The sequence below is a fragment of the Oncorhynchus kisutch genome, linkage group LG12, assembly GCF_002021735.2.
Source record: "Oncorhynchus kisutch isolate 150728-3 linkage group LG12, Okis_V2, whole genome shotgun sequence".
In the NCBI taxonomy this organism is placed as follows: domain Eukaryota; kingdom Metazoa; phylum Chordata; class Actinopteri; order Salmoniformes; family Salmonidae; genus Oncorhynchus; species Oncorhynchus kisutch.
This window is the reverse complement of record NC_034185.2, coordinates 27,917,199-27,935,472: the sequence shown is the minus strand read 5'-3', so window position 1 is coordinate 27,935,472 and position 18,274 is coordinate 27,917,199. Positions and strand designations below refer to the sequence as shown.

The window sequence follows — 18,274 nt, the reverse complement described above, 5'->3', positions numbered from 1 at the left end:
CTGATGTGTAACATGGTTCCGGTTATGTTCGTAAAACATAGGCCTATTTGGGAGCAGTATAATAGCGAGTGTTAAGAATTTAATAAAAATTATTCTGTCTCTTTTTGGGCCGTTTTAATAATCAAATTTACAGTAAGACTTTCCCCTATATCAGTGTGAATGCTATTGTGGACAACTTGAAGCAATCACATATTTTGCCATGGAGCGCGTTCTGATTGACAAGTGAGGGGCCAAGCCTCGACCCACCCACAACTTGTTAATTCATCAAAACCCAGCCCTTTTGCGCCCACACCAGCAAGTGCGCCGATAATTGTGATACTGAAAATAGCTCAAATATTTCTGACACACCCCTGAACCAACAGTATGCCTGTGCTTCTTAGACTTACCATTGCATTAGGTTTGTTAAAATAGAGTCATTCATATTCAGGACAAAGTTAATTTCTTTGCCACATTTTTTGCAGTTTTACTTTAGTGCCATATTGCAAGCAGGATGCATGTTTTGTAATATTTTCATTATGCACAGGCTTCCTTATTTTTACTCTGTAATTTAGGTTAGTATTGTGGAGTAACTACAATGTTGTTGATCCATCCTCAGTTTTCTCCTATCACAGCCATTAAACTCTGCAAGTCTTTTAAAGTCACCATTGGCTTCATGGTGAAATCCCTGAGAGGTTTCCTTCCTCTCCAAAAACTGAGTTAGGAAGGGCGCCTTTATCTTTGTAGTGACTAGGTGTATTGATACACCATCCAAAGTGTAATAACTTCACCATACTCAATTGGATATTCAATATTTTTTTTACACATCTACCAATAGCACTTTGCGAGGCATTGGAAAACCTCCCTGGTTTTGTGATCGAGTCCGTTTGAAATTCACAGCTTTTAAAAGAAAAATGTAAATTGAACCTTTATTTAACTAGGAAAGTCAGTTAAGAACAACTTCTTCTTTATAATGACAGCCTACCCCAGACGACGCTGGGCCAATTGTGTGCCACCTTTTGGGACTCCCAATCACGGATGGATGTGATACAGCACTGCTCAACTGAGGGACCTTACAGATAATTGTATGTGTGGGGTACAGAGAGAAGGTAGTCCTTTAAAAAATTATGTTAAAAGACTATTATTTCACACAGTGAGTCCATGCAACTTATGTGACTTGTTAAGCACATCTTTACACTTGAACTTATTTAGGCTTGCCAAAGCAAAGGGTTGAATACTTACTGACTCAAGATATTTAAACTTTTCATTTTTGATTAATTTCAAAACAGTTTTAACTCCACTTTGACATTATGGGGTATTGTGGATAGGCCAGTGACACAAAATATACATGTGAAATTCAGGCTGTAACACAACAAAATGTGGAAAAAGGGATGTGAATACTTTCTGAAGGCACTGTATTTACAATAGTTTTATCCAACCAGATTGATAAGAGCTAGGTATATGACCAATGTATAAATTACAGTGCATGGAGAAGGCTGTTATTTCTATCTAAAAAGAGAAAGTAGAGGTTTTTCCACTTGGAACGGACAGGTTCACTTGACCTTATTCATGATTTCTTCACGTGTAAAGATGGTAGAATTAAGTTAAGGTCAGAATAAGTATATCAGTAGACAGACCTCTGCCACACCTCCATTTCTGTGATCTCCACCCCAAACAAATAGCTCCCTGGTACCGGTTTCCTCATGCTTAAGTTCAAGGTCAGAATGCGCAGTGAGAAAAAGGAATAAGTTCCATTTACACCTGCGTATCTTGGGACTTGATTCCCCCCATTGGGAATAGCGGAATCAGTAATGGGAGTAATGTGAGACCTGTACGTGGTCCCGATTTATGAAGAGTCATTTGAGGAGCAGCAGATGGGGGTTATAAAGACTTTCAAACCATCAGTGTGTGTGTAGGGTTGTGGCTCTAGCGGTTTGAGCACAGCAGTACTGTGTGTGATCAGCAGCATGCTGTGGCTGGGCCTGACCACCTATGAAGAACCCTTGACACCCTAGCACAGATTCATCTACATGGGCGACAGTCTCAAAGAACCTGGGCCTGCACTTCATGTTTTAAACGAGCCAGTGAGACACTGAAAAAAATATTTAAAAAATACCATCAACCACTCATCTGAGAAAAGCAGTGTTTCATCCCCACCCACATTGAAAGCAGCTAGAACTGAGTTATATTTATGCAATAGATGTTTCTTTCCTGTTATTTAACATAAATAAACAGAAACAAAAATCATTCAGTTTACTTTCACATGCACTTGGCTACTTCTGCTAATAGGCCCAGTAAATGCTTACTCATGCAATCCCACACGGTATACAGCTAGTGGAGGGAGAGTAAGCAGATCTGTTTTATTTGCACATCTGTCTTGAAGTACACAATGTCAACATACCACCTACATTGAAAGAGTTGTTCCACTGGCCCAATTGCCCTTGGGATAAATTTAGTTTTTCCAGAGTTAATTTTCAGGGCATCTTCAAAGGCCGAATGACGGAATGGGTGTTGTTTCTGGGTATTGCGCCGAATGACTTGTTCCAATTGGGTAACGGCCACTAAATAGGTTGGACAAATACAAACGCTCCCTCAGCTGTTCAAAAGGCTAGTTTTCAAAGTCAATGGACGAGTCCCAAATGAGGCAGGAGTTCCATGGGGATAGACATCCGATAGATGGGGTGCAGCAATTCTATGTCCCTCCCACACCGACTCCTACTGCTGTGGGTTGACATGCCCCCATGTCGTCAATGTTTCAGGTAGAGGATTTTCTTGCCGTATTGTACATTGTTTCTGAGAGCTGGGTGGCCGACAGAGATGCGATTCTTACACCACTTCAGCCCTGCCCTATAGATGGGCTTCACTGAATCAATGGACCAGCGAGTCAGGTATCTGTGTGATAAAACGACACAGGTGTGAGTTGGCCAGAGACAACAGAAGGTTAGCGAAAGACGACGTACAAGTGTTAATGTTAAAGGTAATGTTATGAGAGGTCTAACAAGAAACAATACAGGTGTGAGAAGGTACATTCGGAGACACTTCAGGAGTCAAAAACACACACACTAGTTACCTGTTGAGCTGGGGCTTGGGCTTCTTTGGTACGTGTCCCTCTGGGAGAGGTGGTTTGTGATCGGGGAGAAGACCTGGAATAGAGTACGTTTACCATCTTGAAGAAAATACACGTCACAATAGTAGAGTATCCAGAGCTGACACACAGAGTATCGTACCTGCTCTATGCGCCATTTGCACACAGATGGCAATCTTGCGGTGCTCTTGGGCACAGAGACCAGTGACTCTACGAGGCAGCATTCCTCCATCAGACCTGATGAACTGACTGAGCAACAGGACATCCTGACAAAGACAAAACACAGGGAATTACTGTAGGTCTGAGCTCACAGAACAGGCACACATACTGGTAGACAGAAACACAGGCACACATACTGATATAAAATGCATGAGACACATAGGAGATGTGAGTGTGGGGACCAGCACTGATCATGGCCACCGTATTATTTCTGTGGAGCAGTCGAGAGGCAGTAGCTAAGTATTCAGTCAGGTGTCAATAAAAACACTTACTGTGTAGTTGTATTTGTTTTGCAGGTTCCATTGGTAGATGGGGCACTGGGCTGTGGGGTTGGGTGGCTGTGGTCCGGCTAGAGTATCCTGTGTTAACCCCTCAATCTGAGAAAGAATGCAATGACAGTCAATAACTAAATAAGCACCGCACAAATACTTCCAATCTACTGTAGACATTTACTAGCTAGATAAGTGTTGATAGCTAACATGGTATAGAGATTGTCTTAAATATCTTGAAATGTGTGGCTACCATATTGACTAGTACTATTAAGTTAAAAGCAATACATCGACATAGTTAGAGATAAACGCAACACATCACATCACCACAGAAAACACAAAATGAGTAGCGTGCAATGAAGAACCAACAGGTTAGATAGCTTATCACTTACTATTGTTGTTTTTCCTTCTTTCTTTTCCACGACTGAAAACAAACAAAATAGGCAGTCAGTTAGTACAATTCCAGGCCGCCGTTTCATAACAAACAGGTGTTGTGCCGAAAATCACCCCACCCCCCTTCGCGTATACATAAATTATTCATTGCAAGTTCTTCACTCCGTTGTCAGTTTAGCCTACATTTCACTGATCTTAGTAGCAGAAAGTATTTTTTATTGTGTCCTTCAAGGCAGCTGTCAATGATCACGTTAGGCTGAGTTTCATTTTAGTATGGCGGTTTGATCGCGGGGGAGGCACTAGTAATGTCTGCAGTTTGGCTATGTTTCAAGTGTATTAGTCTAAATAAATCTCTTTGCCAGAATTCGTGATCTCTCCCATGTCTTGTTCGACTAGTAGTTGTTCTAAATGTTTATTGCTTGCCTACATTTGACTCCCTATGTTTAATATAACACACATACATGAATTATTAATTTCGGTTGCCTATCCTGACGTTTGTTCTATAGAAAGTTGACAATGATGTGTGCCTCAAAGTATTTGACTCTAGCCACAAAACTAAGGAAAATAGAAAGTGGGTGTGGTGTTTCGGCAAGGCCATTTTCTTGCCTGCCGAAATCCTAAAGGTAAACTGACAACGGAGTGAAGAGCAGAAATCTTAACTAGCAAGCAATTCGCAACATTGAGGGAATCGTGTGTGCGCGTTCACGCGAGGGGGGATTTTCGGCATAACACCGGCAAGCTAATTTAGCGTGTGCTTCTAGTGAGTTTTAAAAAAGAAATTAAACTACAAGGTGGTCGTTCTAATGATTTTATTCTTCTAATCAACTACCACAACTATCTTTAACGCCTAAAATAACCCTTATCGAAGGGCAAAGCTTACCGAATGAATGCGCTACTGCTAGCAGCGCGAGCTGTCATATGGCTAAAACAGGATTCAAGGAGAATCTCACCTTGTCGAATTCCTCTACTTTGAATAATCCCAAAAACCGAGAGTTGAGGGTAATTGGTTATACTCTGAAAGACACTCATATTGCTGCTGCTGGCCATACTTTTAACACCAGATAGAGAGGTCCAAATAGACCCCAGCACACAGCGCGCTGCCATCTTGGAATTGTGACCTTCTCTCCTTCCTGCTTCTTCTTTGAAGGTTTATTGGCAGCCTACACCCAAAAACTTGTATTGCTGCCAGGTACTGTGCGGGATGAAAACAAAACGTTCCCAACTTTATAACTGAACAAAAATATAAACGTGTTGGTCCCATGGAGTTTGGTCACCAGATGTACTGTGTTTCCTCCGACACATTATTGGTGCGGTTAGCTTCCGGGTTAAGAGTGCAGTGTGTCAAGAAGCAGTGCAGCTTGACGGGGTTGTATTTCGGAGGACGCTTGGCTCTCGACCTTCGCTTCTCCCAAATCCGTACTGGAGTTACAGCGATGGGACTAGACTGTAACTACCAATTGGATATCACAGAATTTGGCAGAAAAAAAGGGTAAAAAAATAATAAAAGTTTAAAATCCAGGGTTACTCCAACTTGCTCAATTTCCACATGATTCATTACAAGATTTAGTTGAGGTTCAGGGTTTAGTGAATGATTTGTCCCAAATATCTAAGAATGGCGCCGGAGAGGATGGCTGCCGTTTTATGGGCTCCTAACCAATTGTGCTATTTTGTGTTTTTTCACATTGTTTGTAACTTAATTTGTACATAATCTTGATGCTACCGTCTCTTCCGGGTATCAGAACAGTAATTACTAAACTCGAACTGGACAAAGATTTTTTCTTTAATCAGTCTGACGCAAAGGATATAATGTTGCTCCCAGACAAAGACATTTAGAAACTGTAATATCTTATGTTTCACCGAATCATGGCTGAACAATGACACAGATAATATACAGTTGGCTGGGTTTTCCGTGCATCGGCAGGACAGAACACTTATGTCCGGTAAGACGAGGGTTGGTGGTGTGTGTCTATTTGTCAATAACAGCTGGTGTGCGATGTCTAATTTTAAGGTAGTCTCGAGGTATTGCTCGCCTCTCATGATAAGCTGTAGACCACACTACCTACCAAGAGAGTTTATCCATATTTTTCGGAGCTATCTATTTACCACCACAAACTGACAATGGCACTAAGACCACACTCAACGAGCTGTATAAGGCCATAAGCGTACAATAAAATGCTCATCCAGAAGCGGCACTCCTAGTGCAGGCAAACTTAAATCCGTTTTACCTAATTTCTACCAGCATGTCACGTGTAACCAGATGAAGAAAAAAACCTCACACAGAGACATGTACAAAGCTCTCCCTCGTCCTCCATTTGAAAAATCTGACCATAATTCTATCTCCTGATTCCTGCTAACAAGCAAAAACTAAAAGAAGTACCAGTGACTCGCTGTGGCCAGATGACGCTATAGGACTGTTTTGCTAGCACAGACTGGAATATGTTCCGTTATTCATTCAATGGCATTGAGGAGTATACCACCGGCTTCATCAATAAGTGCATTGACAATGTCATCCCCACATTTGAAGTCTGAAGTTTACATACACTTTAGGCAAATACATTTAAACTCAGTTTTTCACAATTCCTGACATTTAATCGTAGTAAAAATTAATTCCCTGTCGTAGGTCAGTTAGGATCACCACTTTATTTTAATGTGAAATGTCAGAATAATAGTAGAGAGAATGATTTATTTCAGCTTTTATTTCTTTCATCATATTCCCAATGAGTCAGAAGTTTAGTGTTTGGTAGAATTGCCTTTAAATTGTTTAACTTGGGTAAAATGTTTCAGGTAGCCTTCCACAAGCTCCCACAATAAGTTGGGTGACTTTTGGCCCATTCCTCCTGACAGAGCTGGTGCAATTGAGTCAGGTTTGTAGGCCTCCTTGCTCGCACACACTTTTTCAGTTCTGCCCACAAATTATCAGGGGCTTTGTGATGGCCACGCTAATACCTTGACTTTGTTGTCCTTAAGCCATTTTCCCATAACTTTGGAAGTATGCTTGGTGCCATTGTCCTTTTGGAAGACCCATCGCGACCAAGCTTTAAATTCCTGACTGATGTCTTGAGATGCTGCTTCAATATATCCACATAATTTTACTGCCTCATGATGCCATCTATTTTGTGAAGTGCACCAGTCCTTCCTGCAGCAAAGCACCCCCACAACATGATGCTGCCACCTACATGCTTCACGGTTGGGATGGTGTTCTTCAGCTTGCAAGTATCCCCCTTTTCCTCCAAACATAATGGACATTATGGCCAAATAGTTCTATTTTTGTTTTATCAGACAAAGTACGATCTTTGTCCCCATGTGCAGCTGCAAACCGTAGTCTGGCTTTTTTTATGGCTGTTTTGGAGCAGTGGCCTTTTCCTTGCTGAGCGACCTTTCAGATTATGTCGATATAGGACTCATTTTACTGTGGATTTAGATACTTTTGTAGTTGTTTTCTCCAGCATCTTCACAGGGTCCTTTGCTGTTGTTCTAAGATTGATTTGCACTTTTCGCACCAAAGTACGTTCATCTCTAGGAGACAGAACGCGTCTCCTTCCTGAGCAGTATGACGGCTGTGTGGTCCCATGGTGTTTATACTTGTGTACTATTGTTTCTACAGATGAACGTGGTACCTTCAGGCGTTTGGAAATTGCTCCCAAGGATGAACCAGACTTGTGGAGGTCTACAATGTTTTTTCTGAGGTCTTGGCTGATTTCTTTTGATTTTCCAATGATGTCAAGCAAAGAGGCACTGAGTTTGAAGGTAGGCCTTGAAATACATCCACAGGTACACCTCCAATTAACTCCAATTATGTCAATTAGCGTATCAGAAGCTTCTAAAGCCATGACATAATTTTGTGGAATTTTCCAAGCTGTTTAAAGGCACAGTCAACTTAGTGTATAGTAATTTCTGACCCGCTGGAATTGTGATACAGTGAATTGTAAGTGAAATAATCTGTCTGTAAACAATTGTTAGAACAATTACTTGTTTTATGCACAAAGTAGATGTCCTATCCGACTTGCCTAAAATATAGTTTGTTAACAAGACATTTGTGGAGTGGTTGAAAAACAAGTTTTAATGACTCCAACCTAAGTGTATGTTAACTTCCGACTTCAACTGTATATATCACAACCAGAAGCCATGGATTACCGGCAACACCCGCACAGAGCTAAAGGCTAGAGCTGCTGCTTTTGCGAGCCTACCAGACGGGCTAAATGCCTTTTATGCTCGCTTCGAGACAAGCAACATTGAAGCATGCATGATAGAACCAGCTGTTCAGGATGACTGTGTGATCATGCTTTCCGTAGCCGATGTGAGCAAGACCTTTAAACAGATCGACATTCACAAGGCTGCATGTCCAGACGGATTACCAGGATGTGTACTCAGAGCATTTTCAACCTCTCCCTGACCGAGTCTGTAACACCTACATGTTTCAAGCAGACCACCATAGCCCCTGTGCCCAAGAAAGCGAAGGTAACCTGCCTAAATGACTTACGCCCGTAACACTCATGTCGGTAGCCATGAAGGGCTTTGTAAGGCTGGTCATGGCTCACATTAACAACATCATCCCAGAAACCCTAGACCCACTCCAATTCACATACCGCCCCAACAGATCCACAGATGACACAATCTCAATCGCTCTCCACACTGCCCTTTCCCAGCTGGACAAAAGGAACACCTATGTGAGAATGCTGTTCATTGACTGCAGCTCAGTGTTCAACACCATTGTGCCCACAAAGCTCGTTACTAAGCTAAGGACCCTGGGACTAAACACCTCCCTCTGCAACTGGATCTTGGACTTCCTGATAGGACACCCCCAGGTGGTAAGGGTAGGCAAAAACACATCTGCCACGCTGATCCTCAACACGGGGGCCCCTCAGGGGTGTGTGTTTAGTCCCCTCCTGTACTCCCTGTTCACCCATGACTGCGTGGCCAAGCATGACTCCAACACCATCATTAAGTTTGCTAATTATACAACGGTGGTAGGCCTGATCACCGACAATGATGAGACAGCCTATAGGGAGAAAGTCAGAGACCTGGCAGTGTGGTGCCAGGACAACAACCTCTTTCTCAATGTGAGGAATACATAGGAGCTGATCGTGGACTACAGGAAAAAGAGGGCCGAACACTCCCCCATTCACATCGATGGGGCTGTAGTGGAGCGGGTCGAGAGTTTCAAGTCCCTTGGTGTCCACATCACCAACAAGCTATCATGGTCCAAACACACCATGAAAGTCGTGAAGAGGGCACGATAACATCTTTCCTCCTTAGGAGACTGAAAATATTTGGCATGGGTCCCAAGATCCTCAAGAAGTTATACAGCCAAGCGCCTTCTTCATCACACTGTTTGTGTGGGTGGACCATTTCAGATTGTCGGAGATGTGTATGCCGAGGAACTTGAAGCTTTCCACCTTCTCCACTGCGGTCCCGTCGATGTGGATGGGGGCGTGCTCCCTCTGCTGTCTCCTGAAGTCCACTATCAACTCCTGCGTTTTGTTGACGTTGAGGGAGAGGTTATTTTCCTGTCACCACTCCGCCAAGGCCCTCGCCTCCTCCCTGTCTCACCATTGTTGGCAATCAGGCCTACTACTGTTGTGTTGTCTGCAAAGTTGATGATTGAGTTGGAAGTGTGCATGGCCACACAGTCATGTGTGCACCCTTGTGTGTCCCCTGTGTTGAGAATCAGTGAAGTGGAGATGTTGTTTCCTACCTTCACCACCTGGGGGTGGCCCGTCCGGAAGTCCAGGACCCAGTTGCACAGGGCGGGGTTCAGACCCAGGGTCCCGAGCTTAATGATGATCTTTTAGGGTACTATGGTGTTGAAGGCTTAGCTACATGACCCGCTAAACCGCGCACTTTAACACCCGCCGGCTTAACCCGGAAGCCAGCTGCACCAATGTGTTGGAGGAAACACTTTTCAATTTAAGACCAAAGTCAGCTTGCAGGCGCCCGGTCCACCACAAGGAGTCACTAGAGCGCAATGAGCCAAAGAAAGCCTCCCGGGCCAAACCCTCGCCTAACCCGGATGACGTTGGGCCAATTGTGAGCCGCCAGTTACACATCCTGGGATTGAATCCGGCTCTGTAGGGACACCTCAAGCACTGCGATCTTGCCACCCATTCTGAAACTAACTGCAGCTCTTTGTTAATTGTTGCAGTCATTTCAGTCGCTGTAGTAGCTGACATGTAGAGTGTTGAGTCATCCGCATACATAAACACACTGGCTTTACGCAAGGTATGTCGATAATAAAGATTGAAAAAAGTAAGGGGCCTCGACAGCTGCCCTGGGTAATTCCTGATTCTACCTGGATTATGTTGAAGAGGCTTCTGTTAAAAACACCCTCTGTGTTCTGTTAGACAGGTACATCTTTATCCACATTATAGCAGGTGGTGTAAAGCCATAACACATAGGTTTTTCCAGCAGCGGACTATAATCAATAATGTCAAAAGCCGCACGGAAGTCTAACATAACAGCCCCCACAATCTTTTTATCATCAATTTCCCTCAGCCAATCAGTCATTTGTATGATAGTGCATTGATCAGATACAGTTTAAAGTTTTTTTTGCCCAGTTGACCTTTTAAGGGCTATCTGTTGTCTACACAGGATCACAAGTTACAATGACATTTTTTTCAGAAACACTTCCAGCAGGGCACACTACTGGAAGACCCCTCAGCATGGTTATCCCTAAAAGCAGCTAATGGATTGAACATTTCATATTTGTGGTATGTACTGTTGGATGTGAAAATGGGTGATGTTCTCGTTCCTGACTGTGGTATTGTGGTTGTCCAAGACCATTGTTTAGCCAATACAGATGGCCTAGTGGGAACAAACATAATAAAAAACTGCCTGGACACCTTAACAAAAGACAATTTGACTGTGCCTTGCCTCTTTAGTGGACACGTCTAGCAGCAGGTGTGGTAAAGGCCATGAAGGTGTGCACCAAAGTTTGCAGCCACCAATGGGATTACAGGTTATGTACGTACCATTAATTGCTATCCTCTGAAGACTCCAGGTTAAAAGTGAAATCCTGGTGTGGGGTCGGACCAGAGCAGGAGAAGAGGGCAAGAACTACCAGTGTCTAGTGGAGCCAATCATTGAGAATGAGTTGCTCATCACCCAAGCTGTGTTCAGAGTCCAGCAGGGAAGGCTGCCTATCCGACTGAGGAACATCGGAGACTGCCCTACGTCGACACCAAACACTTGCCATGGCCTTCATAGTGAACCCTGCAGACGTCATATAGAATGATGTGAGTATATCCAGGGTGGGGGAACAGGCTTTGCAAGACAGTTTAGCACATGTATAACCACCAACAACAGCCTATACATCAACCGACTACAGAACAGCCTATACTAGTTGACCTGACAGGTGTAGACATTTCCCCTTAACAGAGAATGAAACTGCAAGCACTGTTACAAAAGCACCAGGCTCCATTTGCTGCCCATGGTAAAGATAATGGAATACAACCATAGTGCTGTTAGGCGGGGCGGAGCAGGTGAACCCAAGTGCAGACTCATACGAGGAGACAGGAGTAAGGTAACTAAGGTATGTATTGAAAAGCAGGGGGGAGATGGGGTGCAGGCCAGGTGAAACTCAGGCGGGTAGCATGGAACCAGGAACTGAGGCTGGCTCAAGAGGAGTAGGGTTAGGGTGACCAGGTCCGAAGTGGAATCCAAGGAAGCAGTAGAGCGGGGGTCCAGGGCAGGGAAGCAGGACTGACGAGACGAGGGACTTGAGAAAGGTACCAGAGTCAGAGCGTACTGAACTGTAGCAGAGAGAAAAGCAGCGTCAGGCTAGGGAAAAACTGGCACAACAGGATAACAAGATCTAAGCAGGAACAAACGGCTTGAAATGACTGAGCAGAGGCTACGATCTAGCAGCGTGGAAGTGGTGGGGCTGAGTATTTGTAGAGGTCTTGATTATGGAACAGGTTGCAGCTGGTGGGGATACGCTCAGCCTCCAGCACACCTGTCTCTACTCACACAATCACATAAACCCACAGAGGGAGAGAGCACTGGGGGAGTGGCGGCAGGTTAGGGAGACATGATGAGAAGCAGAGGGCATGGCAGGAGAAGATGTAACAAGTGCAGCATGTGATCTCCACTGGAGATATAGCCCCAGTCAGAGAGCGCCACAGACAAATCCCTCCCAAAAATGTACCAAGAAGTGAAAACTGTCACGTCTGCTCCTGCTCCCCCTCTCTGGCGCTGGAGGTCGCCAGGCTGCTCAGCATTACGCACACCTGTCACAATGGTTAAGCGCACCTGCTCTTCGTCAGACTCACCTGGACTCCATCACGTCATTGATTGCCTCCCCTATATCTGTCACTTCCTCTGTTTCATTCCTGTGTCTGCATTGATGTTGTTATGTTTCTCCAGTCCAGACGCTGGTCTTGGTTTATGGCTATTACTGATTAAACCTGTACTTACTTACACCCTGTACTTGCTTCTTGTCTTCCAGCTTCTGTTGTTACAGAAAGCATTGATTCAAGGTATGTTGAACTCAGGAATAGTTAACCCATGCACTAGCCCATGGGCAGCCCCTATTGTTTTGGTTAGAAAGAAGGATGGCATATTGAGATTTTGTGTGTACTATCGTAAACTAAGCTAAACTAAAGTCACAAACCGACAATGGTGCTTACCCACTCCCTCGTATAGAGGAATCTCTAGCCAGTTTGACCAAAGCCAAGTACTTCTCAACTTTAGACCTTGCTATTGGCAGGCCCAGATGTCTCCAGCACATTATGGAAAAGACTGCTTTAACAACTCCAATGGATTTGTTCGAGTTTGATCGGATGGCATTTGGGGTTATGCAACTGGCCTTCTACATTCCAAAGATTGATCCAAACATGTTTAGGATAGCAAACTCTAGTATCACTTTTGATCTATCTGGATGATGTTATTGTGTTTTCTAAATATCTACATCAGCCCATCTAAATCACATGGATTTAGTTTTCAGCAGACTAGCTAACTATGGACTCAAACTGAAACCAAACAAATACATCTTTCTGAAGCAAGAAGTACAGTACCTGGGGCATCGGGTATCTCCTGAAGGAGTATCATCAGACCCGGACAAGGTCAAGTGTGTGTGTGTGCAGGACTGGCCCACACCCAAAACGGTAAAGGAACTTTGGTCATTTCTTGGCTTAGCAGGATACTACTTTAGATTTGTAAAGGACTTTGCCAGAGTGCCAGCCCCTTACTTGAGCTGTTAACAGGGATGGCCCCTAAACAAACAAGAAAGTATCTCGACTCTCCTACCCACACTGGCTGGAATCAGGCATGTAATATGTCTTTTGCAATCTTAAAACGGTCCCTCACTACCTCTCCAACTCTAGCTGACATCTGTATACAGATGCCAGTAAGAGAGGCTTAGGGGCAATTCTAGCCCAGGTACAAGAGGGTAAAGAACGGGTAATCTCATTTGCAAGTAGAAGCCCCCATCCCTCAAAGAAATTACGGTAACTATACATTTAAACTTGAATTCCTTGCACTGAAGTGGGCCGTTACTGAAACGTTTGCAGAATACCTCAATGCCTCACCTATTGTGGTTTATACAGGCAATAATCCTCTGGTACATCTAAACTCAGCTAAATTGGAAAGCAGAGATTGGTAGCCAGATTGGCAAGTATTGTGTAGGACGTAATAACCAGAGTGCAGATGCCTTGTCTCATTTCCATCCAGAAAACACAATCCCAAACCAGCTGGAGGACTGAGACCCGGCATTCCAGGAGATGCCACCCAAAGTGGTAAAGACCCTGTGTGTGGGGGTGGGGTGGAGGACAAACAAGCCGTCAGAAGACCAGGAAGCAGAAGAAGGTCACTGCAAGCCACTCATACCAGAGATAACTGGCTCCGAAGAAGAGCCTTCAAGAACCGCACTGTGCTTTCTATCTTCTCATACTTATAAGAGAAAAATGACATGATTATTAAGGCTACATTTTTACATGATCTCCATCAGAGATCCATTCCTATTACTGAAACATGGTATAGTACTTTAAGAGTTTTAAATGAAAATATGAGATAGTTAGAAACTGAAATGGTTGTTATATGGTAGGCCTAGTTTACATGTACATTCAAAAACCTTTCCAATAACAGTAGATGTCTAAATGTGTGCTGTGTTAACACAGGTCAGGCACGGTTTCCATAAAGAATTCTTAAACACTCCCACTGGGCACACAGTGGTTGAATCAACATTGTTTCCACGTCATTTCAATTAAATTACGCTGAACCAACATGGAATAGACATTGAACTGACGTCTGTGCCCAGTGGGCTGTGACTTCTGGGAGAGGATGAGGGCAGCCACCTGACAGACAGGAACGAGAGTCGAAAGAGGCCCTAGATGTGCTCCGGGAATGGAATCATCTTACATGGAAAGAGGGTGTGTTGTGTCGGACATTCCAGGACCTCAAAGAGGTAGAGCCGATTGTCCAGCTGGTTGTCCCTACTGGTGAGAGACAGCTGGGAACTGTATCATGGGAGGGCAGGCTACTGGGAGGCAGAAAAGACCACAGCGCTAATCCATGCCAGATTCTATTGGCCAAACCTAGCCAGAGACATTCCAAATTGGTGTGCCACTTGTCAGCTTTGTGTCTTACGAAAGGCCCAGTTTGTCTGAAACAAGCACCTTCAGTGCCAATCAAAATGTCAGCCCCTCTTGAACTAATGTCTATAGACTACCTGAGCATAGGTCATCCAGAGACCCTCATCACAACGTGCTGGTAATCGTAGACCATTTCACTAAATATACTTGGGCCACCCCTACTAGGGACCAGACGGAGACTACTACTGCAAATGCACTGTGGCAGAAGGTAATTCAGCCTTTTGGTGCTCCCTGGCGCTTATTGGACATTTTGAATATCAGTTTATAAAGAATCTATGTGTATTGTATGGAATAACAAAAAGTCACACTACTTATCATCCATCAGGGAACGGCGGGTGTGAAAGATTTAATGGAATGACCATAGGTTTGCTGGGGACGCTTGGAGTGGAAAGACGGAAAGACGGCGCTGGCATTTCCTGCAGGAAATGATTGAGATATACAACAACACGTTGCACAACACTACAGGATATACTGTACACCTGCTGAAGAATCCCCTCTGCTGCCTGGGGAGTAGACACTCGTGAGAGACATTAGAGCAAGGGGCCGGGGTAAGCTTGCAGACAATTTGGAGCAGCTCCCTCATGTGGTAGTAAAACAATCTGACCCAGAACTGCCGGTCTATGTGGTCAGACCAGAAAAAGTAATGGGAGAGGGTTTTGCACCGTAATCTTGTTCATTTCTCCCAGTAGAGAGACCAGCACAACCCCCTAGGGAAGTTGATCTCCCTTTTAGACTAAACAAAGCCCCCAGCCACCCTCTGACTAACACGCCATTGAGAGATACAATTATAGCCCCTGTTGCTGTCTCCTGGATTGGGTTTTGGGTCCCTACAGGTGCTGAGCCGGAAGCTGGAGATGGGTGCCATGGTGATGCAGAGAAACTATGAGTGGGAGATGGGTGCCATGGTGATGCAGAGAAACCACGAGCGGGAGATGGGTGCCATTGTGCCACGGAAGACTGCAGGTGGGAGATGGGTGTCCGTGGGACTCCAATCTGAAGATGGGGACCACTGTGGCAGGGCTGAAAATGGCCAATGTAACCTTCATGAACCAAGAGATCTACAAGGACCACCAAGGGAGTTCACCCCATAAGAAACAGAGACTTAGGTTAAACGGTTGGGTTATGTTATGGCCATTGGGGACACTGACCTTTCAGCGGGGAAGGATGTAACAGGGTTCTACAAACCTGCTTAACGTTATTACTTCTTTCACTAGTGTGGTTTGACTGAGCACATACTTTACATGTTTTCACATTTTGAATTATTTGCACGATTGAGAATTCTGCACTTAACGATTGATTTTGCGCACGTCACCATAGTTTGCTGTGTTTCACGATTGATTTAAGGTGTGTACAGTGCTGGTTACACCCCTCTCTCTCTCTCTCTTCCCTTCCTACATAATGATCTCCAGTCAGTTCTCTGGTAACAATGTCTGACACCAGGTGTTTCTGTTAAGGTTGGTCCGCTATCCTTTTCCTCATGGTCGTGTGCCCTATTGTATAATTATTGGAATGCTGTCTGATATCGGGTGTATGTGGCAAGGTCTGTGCTGGGAAACCCTGAGCTGCCCGTGAGCTATCCACGCAACTGTTGATGCTACTGTAGATACTGCCGCTGAGCAGCTACTGAGCTACTAAATGAACTGAGTTCAACTGAATGTGTGCAGTACGTGAAGCAGACTACGGTGGGCCGCTCTGCTTGAACACCCCAACAGCAACGGATGAACTGAACTAGCCTACTGGACTGCTGGCAATCCTTTTTAATCAAGAACCTCTTTTGTGACTCCCTTTCCTCTTCCCTTAGAATATTTAATAAATATTGTTATTTTGAATAGAGCGTGGGTGTGGTTCTCTTGGTCATCCGGGTGTCAATGCTCAAACCTGGTTTATTCTGAAAGTATTTGCGTCTAGTCTCGCCCCGACACATACCGTTCCTTATAGAAGCACCTGGTTTAGTGATTGTTGTGATCAGTGTCTAGGCAGCAGAATCCTCATAACATATTTCCAAGCTCTTTGATATATCTGGATGATGGTTGGTTCTTAAGTGGAGCTTGTACAGACGTGCTCAAATTTGTTATTACCCCTCCACAAAAAAATGAAGAATGCACAATTTTCTCTGAAATAACTTGACACTGACAAAAGTAATTGGCATCCACCATTGTTTATTCCATATTTAATTGAAATCAGACCTTGATGTTTTTTATTCAACATTATATTGTAAAAAACAAACAAATGAAAATGGCATGGCCAAAAATGATGGGACCCTTAACCTAATATTTTGTTGCACAACCTTTAGAGGCAATCACTGCAATTAAATGTTTTCTGTAGCTCTCAATGAGACTTATGCACCTGTTAACAGGTAGTTTGGCCCACTATTCCTGCACAAACTGCTCCAGCTGTCTCAGGTTTGATGGGTGTCTTCTCCAGATTGCAAGTTTCAGCCCTTTCCATAGAGCTTTCTGACACTGGGCAGTACGTTTCACTCCAGAATGCCTTGATGGCCTTGATTTCATTGTGCCCTGCACAGATTCAAGGCACCCTGTGCCAGGCGCAGCCCCAAAACAGAACCGAGCCGCCTCCATGTTTCACTGTAGGTATGGTGTTCTTTTCTTTGAAAGCTTCATTTTTTTGTCTCTGAACACAGAGCTGATATGAGTCAAAATGTGATATTTTTGCAGGTCACCTGTCCAAAGGACATTCTCCCAGAAAGATTGTGGCTTGTCAATGTGCGTCTTAGCAAATTCCAGTCTGGCTTTGTTTTTCTTTCAAAAGTAGTCCTCCGGGGTCTTCTTCCATGGAGCCCACTTTTGCTCAAAAAGCGACTGATGGTGCGTTCAGAAACTGACGTACCTTCACCCTGGAGTTCAGCTTGCATCTCTTTGGCAGTTATCCTTGGTTCTTTTTCTACCATTCACACTATCGTTCTGCTCAATCTGGGGTTGATTTTCCTCTTGCTGCCTTGCCCAGGGAGGTTGGCTACAGTTTCATGGACCTTAAACTTCTTAATAATATTTGTAACTGTTGTCACAGTAACATCAAGCTGCTTGGAGATGGTCTTGTAGCCTTTACCATTACCATGCTTGTCTATTATTTTCTTTCTGATCTCCTCAGACAAATCTCTCCTTCGCTTTCTCTGGTCCGTATTCAGTGTGGTGCACACAATGATACCAAACAGCACAGTGACTACTTTACTCTGGTCCATGTTCAGTGTGGTGCACACAATGATACCAAACAGCACAGTGACTACTTTACTCTGGTCCATGTTCAGTGTGGTGCACACAATGATACCAAACAGCACAGTGACTACTTTACTCTGGTCCATGTTCAGTGTGGTGCACACAATGATACCAAACAGCACAGTGACCACTTTATTCTGGTCCATGTTCAGTGTGGTGCACACAATGATACCAAACAGCACAGTGACTACTTTACTCCATTTAAACTGGCTGGATGACTGATTACAAGATTGGAGACATGTGTGATACTAATTAAATAAACACATTTGTTTGAAATAACACTATAATCCAGTTATTTATTTTCTAAGGGGTACCAACAAATGTGTCCATGCCATTTTAGAATATCTTTGTAGAAGAAGCAATAATTCATCTCTTTTCACAGGTTCTTTGCTTTATTCTATGACATACCAAAGGCATGCAAGTATACATGATGAAATGGCTTTCAATTTCAAAACCTTTCAGGAGGAATGAAGCATTATTTCAATGAGCTGTAAGGGTACCAACACATTTGAG

The 18,274-nt window shown here is 44.0% G+C and overlaps 1 protein-coding gene and 1 long non-coding RNA gene across 2 annotated transcripts; one reads left to right on the top strand and one right to left on the bottom strand.

Annotated features, from left to right (window-relative positions):
- Positions 1-1,374: 1,374 nt before the first annotated feature.
- mrps18a (mitochondrial ribosomal protein S18A) lies at positions 1,375-5,280 on the bottom strand. The gene is made up of 6 exons (XM_020496660.2): positions 4,893-5,280; positions 3,942-3,973; positions 3,553-3,657; positions 3,204-3,327; positions 3,047-3,119; positions 1,375-2,868 (listed from the first exon to the last, which is right to left on the bottom strand). Exons 1-6 carry the CDS (start codon positions 5,044-5,046, stop codon positions 2,724-2,726), a joined length of 633 nt encoding a protein of 210 aa, XP_020352249.1. The 5' UTR covers positions 5,047-5,280; the 3' UTR covers positions 1,375-2,723.
- Positions 5,281-9,691: 4,411 nt separating this feature from the next.
- On the top strand, positions 9,692-16,325 carry LOC116376515 (uncharacterized). The gene is made up of 3 exons (XR_004211925.1): positions 9,692-10,649; positions 10,933-14,736; positions 14,854-16,325. It is a non-coding gene; the product is annotated as an uncharacterized LOC116376515 (long non-coding RNA).
- The last annotated feature ends 1,949 nt before the right edge of the window (positions 16,326-18,274 follow it).